Source organism: Oncorhynchus mykiss, chromosome 3 (assembly GCF_013265735.2).
Source record: "Oncorhynchus mykiss isolate Arlee chromosome 3, USDA_OmykA_1.1, whole genome shotgun sequence".
Lineage (NCBI taxonomy): Eukaryota > Metazoa > Chordata > Actinopteri > Salmoniformes > Salmonidae > Oncorhynchus > Oncorhynchus mykiss.
The window spans coordinates 57381684-57400907 of NC_048567.1; the positions used below are offsets into that span (position 1 = coordinate 57381684).

The 19224-nt window shown below is 44.7% G+C and overlaps 1 protein-coding gene across 2 annotated transcripts in view; it reads left to right on the forward strand.

Annotated features, from left to right (window-relative positions):
- The window catches only part of LOC110520279, a 70587-nt gene that overhangs the window by 46647 nt on the left and 4716 nt on the right, over positions 1–19224 (forward strand). For both annotated transcript variants that reach the window (XM_021597468.2, XM_021597467.2), the window contains exons 3-5: positions 1–1100; positions 15500–15698; positions 17564–17765. The exon at positions 1–1100 is cut by the window's left edge and continues 798 nt beyond it. In XM_021597468.2, the coding sequence (XP_021453143.2) occupies positions 1–1100; positions 15500–15698; positions 17564–17765 (1501 nt within the window). The remainder of the gene's footprint in view (positions 1101–15499; positions 15699–17563; positions 17766–19224) is intronic.

Genomic DNA, 19224 nt, shown 5'->3' on the forward strand with positions numbered 1-19224 from the left:
GCAGCAGCAGAACCCCTAAAGCCTCTTCGACCGCAGATAACCCCAGGCAGTACCACTCCCATCCTCGGGGGGTGCTCAGAGAGGGACTCATCGCCCTACCAGGGGTACGTTGGGAAACCCCTGTGTGTCCGGCGCATCACCAGCCCTGAGGAAATCAAGAAAGAGGTTCTGAGACGCCTGCAGCTCCGCCGGCAGAACAGCACCCCAAACCTGACCCTCCACACCTCCCCTGAGACTCCTCAGACCCCGGACATGACCAAGTCCTACACCACCGAGTCCATCTCTGTCGCTGGGAGTTGTGCAGAGATAATAGCCGAACGCAAGAAACCCCCCATGGGCCGCCTGCACATCCCCACCTTTGAGGAGTTTAAGAGAATGAGGCAGAGAGAGGGAGAGGGTGGGCAGACAGAGAGCCAGGGTAATGTCACTACAGTAACAGCTTCAATAGACCAACAGCCAGAGCCTGGTACTGGCAGTCAGACCCCAGGGACGGGCAGAGACTGTAAGACTCTATTGGGAAGCAGAGACTCTCAGTCTCCCACTGTGGGACTGAAGGAGGAGGAGAGGGAGAGCAGTGAGAGGATAGGCAGTGGAGAGATAGAAGAGATGGGGAGCTGTGAGGGGACAAGCAGTGGAGAGGCCAGGCAGAGTGACAGCTCCCCTGGGGCTCCACCACCCTGTCATCCAGACTTAAGAGCAGAGGTTGCGCCAGCTCCCACAGCCAGTGCTACTAACTCAGCCACTCTCATCTTTACCGGACCCACTCCCCAGCCAACAACCAGCATTCATACCACAGTCTCTACCATGGCTATATGTACCGGCCCTACTCCCCGCTCTCCCCTCCAGCCCTCCAGTCAGACGCAGGGGGAGGGGACCATGGACCATGCCCAGGCCCAAGTCAGCAGCCCCAGTGTGGAGATCAGTGTGCCGGGGGCCTCCTTAGTCCCCTTCCCTCCTCCACGCAGGGAGAGTGCTGAGGGCCCCTCCAGCTGCTGCCCAGCCCTGCTCCTGGACAGGACTGACCTCTCCAGCTACGGAGCCAAGATCTACAAGATGAAGGATGGCTTTATCGGATCAGCCCTGGACCTCATCAAGAAGAGGTTAGTAAGAAGGTAGAGTTAGGGGTAGTTGTCATGATCAATACGATCATCAATGGGCTTCAGTATTGCACAATATTGTACAGTAATGAGCTGTTTATCTATCTCAGTTTGACTCGTTATCTTGCCCTACTTTGTGGAAGTTATATGCATACTCAGATGAAAGGTATAATTCTAAATGAAATGCAATATTGGACCGTAGCCATGTAAAGAAAGGATTAACTAGAAAATCCATTGATTTAGTAGTTTGTCAATCTGTGTAGCCTTCATTTAAGATGAACATACTTTTGACAAAAAGCTTGTTTTGAAATCTTGTAAAGCTCTTTGATGGCTAAATTGAATCTCATGGGTCCCAGCAAACATGACCCCATTGGCCCATGTGGGTATTCGGTGGGCAAGGTGGGCACGGGTTAGCCCACAACAAGCCCACATCAGAGCCCAACACAGGCTAGCCCACACCAGCCCGACACGGGGTAGCCCACAACAAGCCCAAAACAGTCTAGCCCAACACGGGCCAGCCTACACCATCCCAACAGGGGCTAGCCAACACCAGCCAGACACAGGGTAGCCCACAACAAGCCCACATCAGAGCCCAACACAGGCTAGCCCACACCAGCCCGACACGGGGTAGCCAACAACAAGCCCAAAACAGTCTAGCCCACACCAGCCCAACACGGGCCATCCCACACCATCCCAACAGGGGCTAGCCCACACCAAGCCCAGCTAGAGGCGGGGGCTCATTAGAATAGTTGGGAGCGTTCTTTTTGTGCAACCGTTACTGAGTTTGCTCTAACTGTTTAAGTGTTCTTTAGCTTGTACACTGCCAATGATAAAGTCTTTAAAAATACTTAAATAAGTGCATGTGATATGTGAGAAACGTAACATTTTCTCTTGTAAAAAATATACTGAACAGAAATATTAACGCACCATGCAACAATTTCAATGATTTTACTGAGTTACAGTTCGTATAAGGAAATCAGTCAATTGAAATAAATTAATTAGGCCCTAATCTATGGATTTCACATGACTGGGCAGTGGTGAAGCCAAGGGTGGGCATGGGTGGGCCAGGGAGGACATGGGTGGGCCAGGGAAGACATAAGCCCACCCACTGGGAAGCCAGGCCCAGTCAATCAGAATGAGTTTTCCCACAAAAGAGCATTATTACAGACAGGAAGAATCCTCAGTATCACCAGCTGTCCGGGTGGCTGGTCTCAGACAATCCCACAGGTGAAGAAGCCAGATGTAGAGGCCCTGGGCTGGCGTGGTTACACGTGGTCAGCGGTTATGAGGCCGGTTGGATGTCAAATTCTCTAGAACGATGTTGGAGGCGGCTTATGATAGAAAAATTAACATTAAATTATCTGGCAACAGTTATGGTGGACATTCCTGCAGTCAGCATGCCAATTGCACTCTCCCTCAAAACTTTAGACTGTGGCATTGTGTTGTGTCACCAAACTGCACATTTTACAGTGGCCTTTTATTGTCCCCAGCACAAAGGTGCATCTGTGTAATGATCATGCTGTTTAATCAGCTTCCTGATATGCCACACGTGTCAGGTGGATGGATTATCATGGCAAAAGAGAAATGCTCACTGACAGGGGTGTGAACAAAATTGGAGAGAAGTATGCTTTTTGTGCGTTTGAAACATTTCTGGGATCTTTTATTTCAGCTCATGAAACATGGGACCAACACTTTACATGTTGCGTTTATATTTTTGTTCAGTATACTTGTACTGTATGATAGTAACAACTTTGTTGTCTTTCTGATACACTCTATCATGTTACCTTTAAGGCTTGAAAATAATGCAATTAATGCATTGAATTAAACTGTAATAAATGTATTAGATTAATTCCTATTAAATTCAAAAACGGCATCGTGCCAATGTGGGCAGCCTACATGGGGCCAATATTTTAGCGCGCATTGGTCTCCCATCGTCCCAATGTGGGCAGTCTACATGGGGCCAATATTTTAGCGCGCATTGGTCTCCCATCATCCCAATGTGGGCAGTCTACATGGGGCCAATATTTTAGCGCGCATTGGTCTCCCATCGTCCCAATGTGGGCAGTCTACATGGGGCCAATATTTTAGCGCGCATTGGTCTCCCATCGTCCCAATGTGGGCAGTCTACATGGGGCCAATATTTTAGCGCGCATTGGTCTCCCATCGTGCCAATGTGGGCATGTTTGCTGGGAAAAGATGGGTATATTTCAGACAAAGTGAGTGCTGCCTTCACCAGATATGGGCTGGCCACACTGGGCAAATGCCTTGGGGGCCAACGTGGAGCCGATGAGCAAAGGCTCATTGGCCCAATGTTGGCAGCCTACATAGGGCCAATATTTTAGCCCACATTGGGCCCACAGACTTCAGTCTGGTGTGGTTTGGCAAATCAAGGAGAGACGTAAAGCCTGCTTTGGCATTGTTCATAGGCTTACAGCCTGGCATCACCCAGGCCAGCACACAACATTCGACTCAGACAGGCACATGTAGCCTCAGACATGGGAAACACTTTCCCTGAGACATGGCTCTAGACTCCTATGGTATCTAACAGCCATACCCAGTGAACATTACTGGTTGGAAACACCTCTAATTTCATTGACAAAAATACAATTGTTGAAATTACATATTTTCGACCAGTTTTGCTCACTGGGATAGGATTCTACAACTATGTCTCAGGACAAGATGCAGTGGACAAGAGAAGAGTTATAGGACTGTACGTGTCAGTGGTGACCATGAGAGAAATGGATAGCCTTGTATTCGTCTCTCTCTCTCATGTCACAAATGGCTGTCTCCCTGACAGTCAAAGTCAGGGTTCTCCTCTGTGCTTGTTCCCACCCATAGATATCACTGTGTCCCTCACCTCTCTCAGAGAGTACTATAGAGGTGATGATGGATGATACAGACTGCGGACTGAACTGCATGATACCACAGAAGATATATTATATAGGTGGTGTGTTCACCAGATAGGAAAGCTATGTGACGTACTGTACATTCAAATACTACACTCCTTACACATGTTGGACATGGGACATAGGGACCAGAGGACAAGGGACCGAGGGAGGTTTAATAGTTTTTCATCCCCATGCTTAGGAATTCCTAGAATTGATGAGGTAGCTTTTACCAAGTGTATTAATACATGTATGTAGGACATTTTACTAATATACAAGTATGTTCATATTCTAACACAAAATGTATTCTTAATGGGTTTTAATATGACCTCTGTTACATATCCGTGATCTTTGTGATTATTGTAATAGTATAAAGTTGGTCATTCAAAATGAATAATTTTCTATTGTTATGCGTGCACCCCAAGGGTCTAGTTTTAACGACTCTGTTTCCCTCAGCTCCATTAAACAAGTCTTGTGTTTGCGCTCGTCTGTGTCCCATGCAGACTTACGATCATGATGGCTATCGAACTGTGGCTAGTCTGATGGGTTTTTCACCAGGCAATTACAATACTGGAGTTTACACCTGATGGGATGGTGGAGCAGGAATCTATTAATGGTGGGAGGTTCTAGAACAGTGCTCTTGGGTGTGCTTAGTGTGCATTAAGATGTGGTTGCTCTCGCTCTCTCCTCATGACAAATGCACAGGTTAGGTTGTGGTGTGTTGTTTTTTTTCCTCACAAAGACATTAACAGAGAGATTACAGAGTCACCATCCATGTTTAGAATATACAGTATGGATTCCTTATGAACAAACATGATATGGCTGGAGCGACTATATACTCATTTCAATAGCACAGTGTACCGCAGGCAGAGAGAGGTGATATATCATACACAGTCCATGAGCTAATAAATTACGTTTCAGGTTATTACCCCACATGAATCATCTACAGGCTGACAGGTAATAGTTGGAAGGAAAGGTTTTAATGAAAGTTATTCCAGCTGGAAGAAAGGATACGCACCAGCCTCTGGTTTTATTGCCTCTTTCTGGCAATATTCCCTACATCAGGGTTCCCTGTTAGGTGGCCCGCATGCCAAATTCAGCCCGCAGGTGATTTTATTGGACTGTAAAATCACCAGGAAATCATCTCAAGAGTGATTTTAATTTAGGAATCTGTTCTCACAAATTGTCACACATAAACAGAGTGGCATATGTGAACATATTCCAATGTAATCCAGGTTTAAAATTCTGTTTGGGATTCTTGAGGTCAGTTTGCACTGTACAAATGATTTGTAACTATGTTGAATGTAATTGGGGACCCCTGCCCTACATAGTGCACTACTTTTGACCAGAGCCATATGGGAATAATGTTCTATATAGGGAATAGGGTGCCATTTGGGACACATCCCTAAAGAAGGGCCATATTAATTATTCATGTTATGCCCATGGCACCTGCATCGTCTGAAGATAAAGAGTTTGCTTTGTTGCATTTTAAAGACTTCAAAACTTTTGCAAATGCTAGTGAGTGTTGCTAGTGTGTAGGCCAGTTGGTGTGTGTGTGCATGCGCCGGTGTCTGTTACTGATGGGAAGTTCGGCTCTTTTTACTGACTCTGATCTTTTCAACTCGTTCAGTCAAAAGAACGAATCCTTCGACTCATTTCATTCATTTGAGACAGTAATGTCCAGAGCACGCAGGACCCACTACCGGCGAACGATGAACTCAAAACAGTCATGATTCTACAAGCCTCTCGTTCACCTCATTCAACATAAAAGGCGCTGCATGTTCAAAGTACGGAGCTCATTTTGACCTCTTAATGCCTCCGGATGCTCGGCAATTGTGTCACCACTTCCATACAGAGCCTCCGACTCCATTCCAGATCAAGCATAAATTGGCTTTAAGGGGCTTATTGGAGCTGTTATTTGTAACTGAGACTTGTAAAAGAGTGATTTAAACAATGTACATTTGTTCATTACGAGGCATACAAATACAATTATTTATTGGTACATTTGAAATAAGGTCTAGTTGTGGCCGCAACCGGACTAGATTGTGAACGACTCCTGGCGGAATGCATTGCTTGACTGCGGTGAGGGTGATTGATAAGCACAATATCAATCGCGAACTGCAGTACCCCAAACGGTTCGTTCTCGAGTTCGAGTTTGCTGAGCAGAGGTTGTGTATGTTTTGGCTCTACAAAGCTATGTCCGTCATAACATTCAATAATCAATTAACTGCATTCATTCTTGCACCATACGATCAATTACCAGTTCTAAACATGTATTATTTTCTCTATCCTGCCTGCAGCATGATCTATGTTGCCTGCATGCCGGAGGAGAGCATATTAAAGTCTCTGTGTGGTCAATCTGAAGTCTGACGTGGCCGTACAGTATTCACTGCGATGCAGCCTCCTCAGACGTCAGGGCTTTCATACTTATTGCGCTTAGCAGAGCAGAGCTGTTGTGAAGGAAGTTGTCAAGGAAGTGAGTTTGTGTTTATATAGGATGTACCGCCCCCACCTACCGTAAACCAATCATGTCAATGTGGAGCTATACGGAGCCCTCCGCATTGTTACAGCATTTGAGAGGCACACCGTGATGCGGTACAGAGCTTGATTTAGCCTCTGCGTGCCTCTAGAGGCTCCACAATTGCATCACACCCTCCATACGAAGCCTTCAACCACATTTTTGGATCAACGGTTAACAAACATTCTCTCAATTGTAAATATTTCCAGAAATGTCCCTTGTCTCTGACATCATATTTTTCATATTTATATATATTTATATATATCCATATATATTTATATATATCATATTTATTATATCCATTTCAAATGATAGATTGTACAATTTAACATATGGTAAAGCCAAGCCTCCTACATCCCTTGGTGAGCACACCTTCTTCATATTAATCCTGGGTTTTTTCTTTTCCCACAAAAAGTATTTTGTTAATTTGTCATATTGTTTAAAATACCGGTCTGGAATATTCTGTTGTGACTTGACTTTAACATTAATCTGAAGACTGTTATTTATGTAATTAACTATGTTTGATTGTTTCCCGATTTAAATTAATCATGTAACAATGAACTCATTAGCATCTGGGGCACCACGAGCGGGTTCTTTGAAAGAGTTACCATCTCCCGAATTAAACTCTAAAAGGTCTTTAGCTATCACATCTATAAACAGTCAATTTATTAATCATAACCTCGTATCATATCACCATTCTGAATAGTTGTAATCTCCTTGCATCTGCAAAAACCAGAGCCTTATTTATGATTCAGTACTACACAAATTGGTTTAATTATTTATTTACTGGCTAATTAAATGGAAACACAAGATAAACATACATACTCTGCACCGGTTATTGACTGGCTGAAAATAGGTCCCTAGCGGAATGACAACAACATGGATACTTGTTAAGAAGAGATGGAGAGGGAGCGAGGGACAGAGACACTTAACACTGGCAGATTCAGAAACTACTCTCACCTACACTAACCATATACTTTACACACGAACCTCCGCCCGCTTTGAGAAATAAATCATGAATGTATGTACGTGAAATGCCTGGGTTTGCCGGGGATCTCTCAGTGAACGGGGCAGCCTTGGAAAGTGGGTTGGGCCTTTTCGCGGCACGTTTGTAAGGCACTGATTGTCCGAAATGGTTCCAACAACTCTACTGTTGTCCTTTTTCGTAGTTGTCCGGTATGCGGTGACTTGTCGTGTAGTCTTGAACAGAACTACAGAATTGATTTTTCTTCCATTCGCTATTGAAGATGCTTATTTGAAGATAGGCTAGCCATCTGTATTGATGGTTCCCGAATGGGGTGATGAGAGTAGCGTAATATTATGGTATGAGCAGAGTAACAGGATGGTCCTACTTAAATTCACTTTCGCAGATACTTTACTTCACGCTTTTTCTGGAACGCTGTGTTAATTCATAACCCATCATTTACACCTTTTGCTCAAAAGGGGCGGTTCTGGCAGGCTGGCGCAACTCCTGAACTCACTTCGGGCGGTGATTACTCACTGTGCAAAGTTATGGAAAACAATTATCTCTTATAACTTCTCAAATCACATCCCTCTCTTAACAAAAACACTTTCATAATTGTTCATATTACATGCTCAACTCACATCTATGTACTGGGTATACTTTCCAATTTACAATATTTCCTTTATAACATTACCAGGGCGTGTACTCCGAGCATGCGCTGACCAACTGGCAAGTATCTTCACTGACATTTTCAACCTCTAGTCTATGATACCAACATGTTTTAAGCAGACCACCATAGTCCCTGTGCCCAAGAACACTAAGGTAATCTGCCTAAATAACTACAGACCCGTGGCACTCACGTCTATAGCCATAAAGTGCTTTCACATCAACACCATTATCCCAGAAGCCCTAGACCCACTCTAATTTGCATACCGCCCTATCAGATCCACAGATGATGCAATCTCTATTGTACTCCACACTGCCCTTTCCCACCTGGACAAAAGGTACACCTATGTGCGAATGCTATTCATTGACTACAGCTCAGCGTTCAACACCATAGTGTCCTCAAAGCTCATCAATAAGCTAAGGACCCTGGGACGAAACACCTCCCTCTGCAACTGTATCCTGGACTTCCTGATGGCCGCCCCCAGGTGGTAAGGGTAGGTAACAACACATCCGCCTCGCTGATCCTCAACACAGGGGCCCCTCAGGGGTGTGTGCTCAGTCCCCTCCTGTACTCCCTGTTCACTCATGATTCCACGGCCAGGCACGACTACAACACCATCATTCAGTTTGCCAATGACACAACAGTGGTAGGCCTGATCACCGACAATGATGAAACAGCCTATAGGGAGTAGGTCAGAGACCTGGCTGTGTGGTGCCAGGACAACAATCTCTCCCCCAACATGATCAAGACAAAGGAGGTGATTGTGGACTGCAGAAAAAGGAGGACCGAGCACGCCCCGATTCGCATTGACGGGGAGCAGGTTGAGAGTCTCAAGATCCTTGGTGTCCACATCACCAACAAACTAACATGGTCCAAGCACACCAAGACAGTCGTAAAGAGGAAGACTGAAGACTGAGGGGGAATAGCTGCACCATCAAGAGCATCCTGACTGGTTGCATCACTGCCTGGTATGGTAACTGCTCGGCCTCCAACCGCAAGGCACTACAGAGGGTAGTGCGTACGGCCCAGTACATCACTGGGGAGAAGCTTCTTGCCATCCAGGACCTGAACATATAATCAAATGGCTACCCAGACTATTTGCATTCCCCCCCCTTTTACACCGCTGCTACTCTCTGTTATTATCTATGCATAGTCACTTTAATAACTCTACCTACATGTACGTATTACCTCAATTACCTTGACTAACTGGTGCCCCCGCACATTGACTCTGTACCGGTACCACTTGTATATAGTCTCACTATTGTTATTTTACTGTTGCTCTTTAATTACTTGTTCCTTTTATTTCTTATTCGTATTTTTTAAACTGCATTGTTGGTTAAGGGCTTGTCAGTAAGCATTTCACTGTAAGGTCTACACCTGTTGTATTCGGCTCATGTGACCAATACAATTTGTTTCAATTTATTTTAATCTTGACTATTAGTTGCTCAAAATTTAGTCCCATCACTTTCTCCAAATTTGAGCGCACCTTAATAACCAAATATGTAATCCCAGTAGGAACCCATTTGAAATGAAATGGGGTAGTTGTTCCAGAGTAACATATGGTATTAATTGGCATTGCTTCCGACTTATTCCAATTAATTTTGTAGCCTGACATACTAGAATATGACGTAAGTAATTGTGGTACAGACTGAAGAGGATCAGAGACCAGCAGTAGAATGTAATCTGCGTACATAAGCAGCTTGTGTTCTTTTCCTCCTCCATGTACACCCCTAATTTCTGGATCGGTTCTTATCATTGTCGCAATAGGCTCTAAGATGATGGTAAACAGGAGAGGGAAGAGTGAGCAACCCTGCCTTGTGTCTCTAGAAAGACAAAAACATTGAGACATAATTCCATTCGTAAGTACTGTTGCTTTAAGATTGGAATAGAGGATCCCTATCCGTTTACAAAAGTCTGGTCCCAAACCAAATATTTCTAGGGTTCTTAAGAGAAAAGCCCACTATACCCTATCAAATGCCTTCTGAGCATTTAAGGAGACAGCAACGGTAGGAACTATATTTGAGCGGTTTAACCACATGAGATGTAAGAGTCTCCTCATATTATCAGTTGAGGTTCTGTTCTTAATAAATCTTACTTGGTCACTATAATATTAGGTAGTGCCTTCTCTAAGCGTATCACAACGGTCATAGTAAGAATCTTACAATCCACATTAAAAAGGCTGATAGCTCTAAAATTCCCAGGTTCTGTAGTATCTCTATCCTTTTTAGGAATCAGCGATATCAAAGCCTCATTAAAGGTGTCTGGAAGGGAGCCATTTTTAAATGCCTGCTGGTAAACCACTGTCAATACAGGAACAAGAATATCAATTTACTTTTAGAATATTCTACAGGAAGGCCATCCAGACCAGGCGATTTTTCATAGATAAAATGGCGGCTCTTAACCTCCTCTTCTGTTATAGTATAGTGCAGGTCCTGTACCTGGCCATCTGATAATCTAGGTAATTCTATACCAGACGAAAAAGTATCCATATCTATGGGGCTAGCTGAATAGGAGGTGAATATCAATTTTCATAAAAACATTGAAACACACTGTTTATCTCTTTCAATGAGGTCACCATCTTATTGCCCTTTATTGATGGAATTACATTAGAAGTGTTCTGCATTTTTTGTTGTCTTGCTAGTAGCCTGCCTGTCTTCTCACCTCCCTCATAAAAACTGGTTCTAAGTCTCAACAGTGCATATTCTGCCTTTTTTAAATACATTTCGTGCAACTGAAATTTCTATTTGCAGGCAGTTTGAAATGTGCTATCTGTGAAATGTCTTGCCAAATCCCTTTCCAGGCCACATATCTCAGATTCTAATCTTTTTACTGCCTCAGCCCCTTCTCTCTTATTTTTTGGACTCATGTGCTATTATTTTCTATATGCTTTAGAGGTTTCCCATACTGTGGAAACCTTTTCAGTTGACCCTATGTTGATTTCAAAAAGGATCTAAGATCATCTGCTTGTGTTTGGGTAAATATCTCATCTTGTAATAGAATGGTGTTGAGGCTAAATCTACCCTTCCTCACATTTTCTGAGTTTATATCAACATGTAACACTACTATTACATGATATGTGAGGGCAATGGGCCCAATCTTGCAATCAATCACATTATTAACCATGAAATTAGATATCAAGAAGAAATCTATTCTGGAGTGTGTTATGACAGTGAGAGAAGAAAGTATATTCTCTATCATTAGGATGGACTAATCTCCAAATGTCTCTAAGGCCCATATCTTCTACTAGCATAAGTATTGCAAGTCTATCCTCTGGCGTGGAGTTACTTGTACATTTACTTCTATCAATCATATGGTCCACTACTTGGTTAAAGTCTCCAGCAAGGACGATCTGCCCCTCCATATTTCCCAGTACAGTTGACCTCATAATCTGGATACTCCTTGTTTTATGTTGCATAATACTACCTTAATCCCATTTATAAGAGATAATGCAGATAAGCCTGCCAAATTCATCAGAGTGTTGCTTCAAAATGACAAAATGAACTATTTTGTTAATCAGAATAATCACCCCATTTTGTTTGGAATTAAATGAGCTATGATAAACTTCTGCAACCCAGTCTACTCTAAATTTCAGTGCCTCTGTATCTGTTAAATGTGATTCCTGTATGAACACAATATCTGCCTGTTTGGATTTTAAATATGTTAAAATTGTTTCCTCTTCTTGGTTACCACAAACATTTATAGTCCAAGAGATTATGTTTACATAACCATTAGCCATATTTACGCTGAGTAGTTATAGCCTGTGAGCGTGAAGTGTCCCATTTAACACTCGTGACAACTCTAATGAACATCATTATATGCTCCAGCTGTACAAAGAAACAGTGTAAATAAACGTAGAAAACCAATCCCAAAATAAAACAAAACAACTAGGAACGTAACGTTGCTTCTCGATGAGTTAATCATCACAGAACTGTCTTTGATGCTGCAAAAGATAACCTGCTGTCTCAACTCAAAATTCCTTATGGGCCGTGAGGCGCTTGAAAGGCTAAATTACTGTAGCAACACTCCCCAGAATCCCACAAACACACAGGCTGTACCTTGTCTCGTCTTCTTTATCGGGGCTAAACACCTTGCTCCAGCAAGAATCTCTCTGCCTCCACATTGTCCTTGAAAATAATCCCTTCCAAGTGAAGAGCAGGGTCACTGGGAATGCCAGTGTATGCCTGACTTTCTTCTTGTGTAGTTGGTTCTCCGCCATTGCAAACGTCTTCCTCTTCATTGCTAGTTCCTTGGACAGGTCCAGCTGGCTGCCTTCCCACTGAACACCACTTTTTTCTTGCGCCGCTTTAAGTACCTTGTCCCGGGGTGTAGATCGTAGGAAGCGGATGAGAACCATTCTCGGGGGCCTATTCTTGTCAGGCATGGTTAAACTACGATGGGTTTGTTCAATTTCGAACTTCGTGCCTGTCATCAAATCCTTCTGCAATGATTTTCTGAGTTAGAGAGGGAGGCTTCAGACAGGGACACCACAGAGTTGTGTAACTACCAATTAAGAGGACAAATTATGCAAATTCACAGAGTAGATGTTATTCTACATGACAGACCAGAGATAGATGGCAGTACAGCAGGTTAAATGGGACTAGAGAGACAGGGTTTGTGAAATAGTGTAGGGCCGTGATGTGAGATGACAAGACAAAGCAAATACACCACGAATGGGCAATTGGCGGCCAGCCCCTCTTTTGTAGACCAATAATAACATATAAATATATATATTTCTTTTTAAATGGGGGGGGACTCAGTCGGGGTCTCACCATTCTGTTGGGAATTAGAATAATTATTACACAAGGCGCAATTTAGAAATTTGGTTGTGCATCATCAGTCAATCAGCTGGCACATGTCAGCAAATAGTTTTTAGATTGGTAAATTAGTCTAGCGGCCAGCTACAGTGCCTCAGCAATCTACACACAATACCCCATAATGACAAAGCGAAAAACAGGTTTTTAGGTTTGTTTGCAAAACCGAAATACCTCATTTACATAACTATTCAGTAAACCCTTTGTTATGAGACTAGAGCTGGTCTCCTGACCAAACTGGGCAATGAGGGGAGTAGGGCCTCGGTCAGGGAGGTGACCAAGAACCCGATGGTCACTCTGACAGAGCTCCAGAGTTCCTCTGTGGAGATGGAAGAACCTTCCAGAAGGACAACCATCTCTGCAGCACTCCACCAATCAGGCCTTCATGGTAGAGTGGCCAGAATGACCCACTCCTCACATGACAGCCCGCTTGGAGTTTGCCAAAAGGCACCTAAACACTCTCAGTCCATGAGAAACAAGATTCTCTGGTCTGATGAAACCAAGATTGAACTCTTTGGACTGAATGCCAAGCATCACGTCTGGAGGAATCCTGGCACCATCCTTCGGTGAAGCATGGTGGTGGCAGCATCATGCTGTGGGGATGTTTTTCAGTGGCAGGGACTGGGAGACTATTCAGGATCTAAGCAAAGATGAACGGAGCAAAGTACAGAGACATCCTTGATGAAAACCTGCTCCAGAGAGCTCAGGACTTGAGACTGGGGCGAAGGTTCACCTTCCAACAGGACAATGACCCGAAGCACACAGCCAAGACAACGCAGGAGTGGCTTTGGGACAAGTCTCTGTATGTCCTTGGGTGTCCCAGCCAGAGCCCGGACTTGAATTTCCGACCGAACATCCCTGGAGAGACCTGAAAACACCTGTGCAGCAACGCTCCCCATCCAACCTGACAGAGCTTGAGAGGATCTGCAGAGATGAATGGGAGAAACTCCCCAAATACATGTGTGCCAAGATTGTAGCGTCATATCCAAGAAGACGTGAGGCTGGAATCGCTGCCAAAGGTGCTTCAACAAAGTACTGAGTAAAGGGTCTGAATACTTATTTATATGTGATATTTCATTTTTTATATATATAATATGTAAATTAGCAAAAATGTCTAAAATCCTGTTTTTGCTATGTCATTATGGGCTATTGTGTGTAGATTGATGATAAATAAATAAAACATTTATAAAAACGATTTAATTATTTTAGAATATGGCTGTAACGTAACAAAATGTAGAAAAAGTCAAGGTCTGAATGCTTTCCGAAGGTACTGTATCTAAACTTGTAGTAAGCATGTTCGAATTACCGACTGGTCTGGGGCCCATTGATCATCAGTTATCATATTAAAAACTGCAAACATTTCTCTCCACCCCATGGCAAAATGTGTTGAATTGCAGGAAATTAGCTGTAAAACTGCACATTTTTATCTCCACCCCATGGCAGCATGTGTAGAAATTCAGCAAACATGCTTTAAAATGGCAACATTTTCTCTACGCCCTGCGGCAAAATGTGTAGAATTGCAAGGAATTTACTTTAAAACATATTTTTTCCCTCTTCACTGTCACAGGGGGGCTGCTATAATGTTTTGCTTGCAAAGAGGGGAGTGGGTATGGATGTGGGTACGCAGACCCACGAGCCACTGCGGCCCCTCATGAGTTCCGTCAAAATTGCCCATCCCTGAAATACACAAACATGATGTAAATATTGACTTTCACACTGATGATTGACGGAATTGAATAAAATGTAGAATGTTGCAAATTGCTAGGGTACAGTTACATCCCTGGCCAAATAGCTAGGCTATTATCTTGCCAGGAGAGATACATTTAAATGGAGCTTTGGGAAGGATATTGTGATTTTTCTTCTCCATTGTCTGTATAGTGCAATCAATCACAATGTGACGTGAACGGACACCATGATTGTGGAAGGCAGACTGATCTGTTCTAATGTTCATTCAGCAGCTAGCTCATACTGTCTGTGTGTGTGTACATGTGTGCGTATGTGTGTATGCATGCCCACATACATGCATGTCTATGTGGAGAGAGCTCAGGAGCAGGCAATGTCCCTGGGTGTGCACACACACGGCTGACACATGCTCGGAGCATGGCTGGTCGGCACACAAAGGAACCAGAGGCAGATGTGTGATGCATGTAGAGTGATGGGAGGCAGCATCTTGCCATCCTGCCCTGTGGTCCAGGAGTTCAGGTGTTAATGGGAATTGATGCGTCAAATTATCCAGCCCCTGAGCCCCTCTGCTGGGGAGAGAAGAAGGAGAGGAGGGGGAGAGGTCCCTGGAGGGGTGGAGAGGAGGAGGAAGGAGAGGGAGAGAGGGAAGGGAGGAGGAGGGGGAGGTCTGATGAAACTGAATGATTTGGATGGTGGGAGGAGAGGAGAGAGGTGCCAGGAATCATAATTCTATCCTCTGCCATTCTGCCATCTCTAACACCCCTCATCTCTTCCTCTCACTCCCTCCCTCACTCCCTCTCTCTTTCTTTCTCTCTATCCTTTCTCTCTCTCTCCTCTCTTTTTTCCCTATTCCCCCCGTCTTTCTCGTCTCCAGCTGCAGTGCAGAGATTGCAGCGGCGGAGGCCCCCGTCAGGCTGTCAGGTGACCAGGACGAAAGCACTGACATCACCGCTCCCCCACCGGACTGTCACTCCTCTGCTGTTTCCATGACAACCACGACGGCCTGCGGAGCGGAGTCTTGCGACAAGCCTGTAGCAGGAGGAGCAGGAGGAGAGGAACTAGCTGCAGAATGTGTAAGGAGAATCTCTCCCTCTCTCTCTCTCTCTCTCTCTCTCTCTCTCTCTCTCTCTTTCTGTCTCTCACTCACTCAACATGCTGGGGATAGCAGTGGGCTGAAGCACGCACACAGACAGGGGAATGTGAGGATGGTTAGGGAAGAACAGAACAGAATAGAAGGATTGCGTATCCAGGCAGGCAGGCGGACTACACACACACACACACACACACACACACACACACACACACACATTCATAGCCAGGCAGGCAGGCAGATGTATGTGATGAGCCCCTGACAACTGCAGGCATGCAGGTATGCAGCTCCAGCCTCAGCCTCAGCGTCTTCCTCCCAGCTCAGCTCAGCTCTGCATCTGCCTGGGAACAGGAGTCAGCAGAGAGGGAGGATTGAAGAGCAGGTTCATGGTGGTAACTAACTGGGCTTCTTCATCTAATCTTTGTGCTGTGCTGTGCTGCTCTGCTGGCTCGGCTGTCTGTCTGGTCCTCTCTGTGTGAAACAACGCAGCTATCCAGACGCTAGCCGTCCGTCAGTAGCTGTCGGTGCATTGTGTTAATTTCTGCTATAATCCGAGCAACACGTCTCAGCCTCTGCTGGGGTTGAGGTTACAGCAGCAGCATCGATAGCCAGTTTCGTTGGGTTTATGGCCGTCATGTATTTTGTATGAGGAAGGATGCTATAGGTGAGAACGAATGCTAGCGTTGTATATGCCACCATTGCTTTTTGCCCATAGTCATTGTTGCTGTTGCATGCACTGTTTATTAAATGCATGGAGAATGGCTGTGCATGTTTCCAGCAATGGCAAACCGCAATTCATTAGTACCTGCATCGAACTGCGTCATTAATTGTTCTGTGCGATACTAGAGCCTTAGCTATGAGTCTTATTTCCCATCCTCGTTTTGTTTGAATATGAAAACTTACCCCAATGCCCTTTTATCCACAGCAATGTTGTTTATCATGTAATGGTCTGCAGCTATCTGTTGTTTATCAAGCTGATGCTAGGAACCACAGAATCTAGACATTAGCAGTTTGGGGGCCGATCAATGATGATCTGTCAATCAATGAGCTGCTATCACTCAATGCTGTCAATCGCCTAATGATGCTGAATGTGCGTCTGTAGAGAGTTGAGGGGTCAGGGGTGAGGGTTCAGCGGTTACGAGTCAGTCTGATGACCTTTCACCTGATCCACAGTTCCATAATGAGGCCCACCATGAATAATTTGACAGACACCAACGCAATCCACCCAATCCATTCTTGTACAGCACCTAGCATGTGTTGTTGGGAAATTCCATTGTTTATCTAAAAAGGATAGACTTGTCCTGTTGTCTCTGCTATTTGGGATATTTTCTACAACCTCAAAGGTTTCCCTTGCATTCCTATTCCCTAGAATTCCTATTCCATTCCATTCCAAGGCTTCCCAAGTAATTCCGTGAAGGAAACAGATGTGTGCCCTTGGTCGGTCGGTCGGTCAGTCTGTCCGTCTGTTGGTCTGTCGGTCTGTCTGTTGGTCTGAGTACATGCAACATTGAGAGCCTCTCAGAGTCAAAGCTGTCATGTTTAAAGTACAGTCTGTGTCTCAGGATATTAAACACCATTTCATTTGTCAAACCAATCAGGTTCAGAATGGATTAATATCTGTTGCAATTCAGCCCATGATGGCACCATTAACAGGGGTAGTCTATGCTACAGAGAATGCTCTCTCAGGCCCCTGAGTGTATGATACAGTGAACCCACTTCCTATAGCCTCTCACATGACGCTTACATCTCTCTCTTTGTCTCCCTCTCTCTATCAACACTGACCATGCCTCTTTCAGCCACTAGCAGATGACATGTACAGTTTATTGACTGGTGTCTTTCTCCAATCAGCTTAACTCTGGCCTGGGCTGCAGGCGCTCCAGCTCAGACGCAGCCTATGAGCCGGCCGAGTCGGTGAGGGCCCAGCGTGAGTGCCGCCTCCGGCCCCACTACAGCGACCCCATGCCGGCCGATGCAACCAAGCGCAAACAGCTGGAGATGAAGATCGCTGCAGCTGCATGCCTCCACAGCCAGCGTCGGGACAGGGACAGTGGTGAGTGGAGCTACATATCAAGCATCCCTGTTAAGCCCATATCAAGCATCCCTGTTCAGCCCATATCAAGCATCCCTGTTCAGCCCATATCAAACATCCCTGTTAAGCCCATATCAAGCATCCCTGTTAAGCCCATATCAAACATCCCTCTCTAGCCCATATCAAACATCCCTGTTAAGCCCATATCAAGCATCCCTGTTCAGCCCATATCAAACATCCCTCTCTAGCCCATATCAAACATCCCTCTCTAGCCAATATCAAGCATCCCTGTTCACCCCATATGAAACATCCCTGTCTAGCCCATATCAAACATCCCTGTCTAGCCCATATCAAACATCCCTGTCTAGCCCATATCAAACATCCCTGTTAAGCCCATATCAAGCATCCCTGTTCAGCCCATATCAAACATCCCTCTCTAGCCCATATCAAACATCCCTCTCTAGCCAATATCAAGCATCCCTGTTCACCCCATATGAAACATCCCTGTCTAGCCCATATCAAACATCCCTGTCTAGCCCATATCAAACATCCCTGTCTAGCCCATATCAAACATCCCTGTCTAGCCCATATCAAACATCCCTGTCTAGCCCATATCAAACATCCCTGTCTAGCCCATATCAAACATCCCTGTCTAGCACATATCAAACATCCCTGTCTAGCCCATATCAAGCATCCCTGTCTAGCCCATATCCAGCATCCCTGTCTAGCCCATATCAAGCATCCCTGTCTAGGACATATCAAACATCCCTGTCTAGCCCATATCAAACATCCCTGTCTAGCCCATATCAAGCATCCCTGTCCAACCCATATCAAATCAACACTCCAACTTCATCATACAGACTTTGTCTGGCATGGAGCCCATGTTTTACAGTCTAACAATGAGCCAGGTTAAGAAACCAAAACCCACATGAAACCAACCTCAGGCTGCCCAAACGCCCAAACAGTTCCACTGCCACAAACGTTATTGTTCTTGGCTATGACCTCACTTACTCTCTCTAAAGTGCTGGCCTCAGCTTTACATTATGGACCTCCACACTGCAGTGTGACTGTCTTTCTGCCATTGAAACATTCTGAATCACTGGGCTCATATTTAGAGCCTCGGCCCCCCTCTCTGTTTTCCTCAGATTGTGTTCAGGGCAGCCAGCTGAATCACTGTAAAGGAGCTAGCTATCGCATGTGATTTTAGATGGCAATCTTTAGAGGCCCTTACACTAACTTACCCTGACATTTTAAGATTGGGCCTGTTTTGAAGAGTAAGAGCCTACAAGTATTGTCTGTTCAGGATATGGCTGCCGTGCCGAGTTATATAACAACATACTCTCAGAATGTTTGTGACCTTTCACTCCCTAATTCCCTTATTGCTAACAGGAATTCAGCTAAAAATTTGTTTATTTTAGAACATCTGTTTCCAAGTATTCCCACAAATAAAAAAAGGTTTGTGATCGCGTCTCAATGTAAT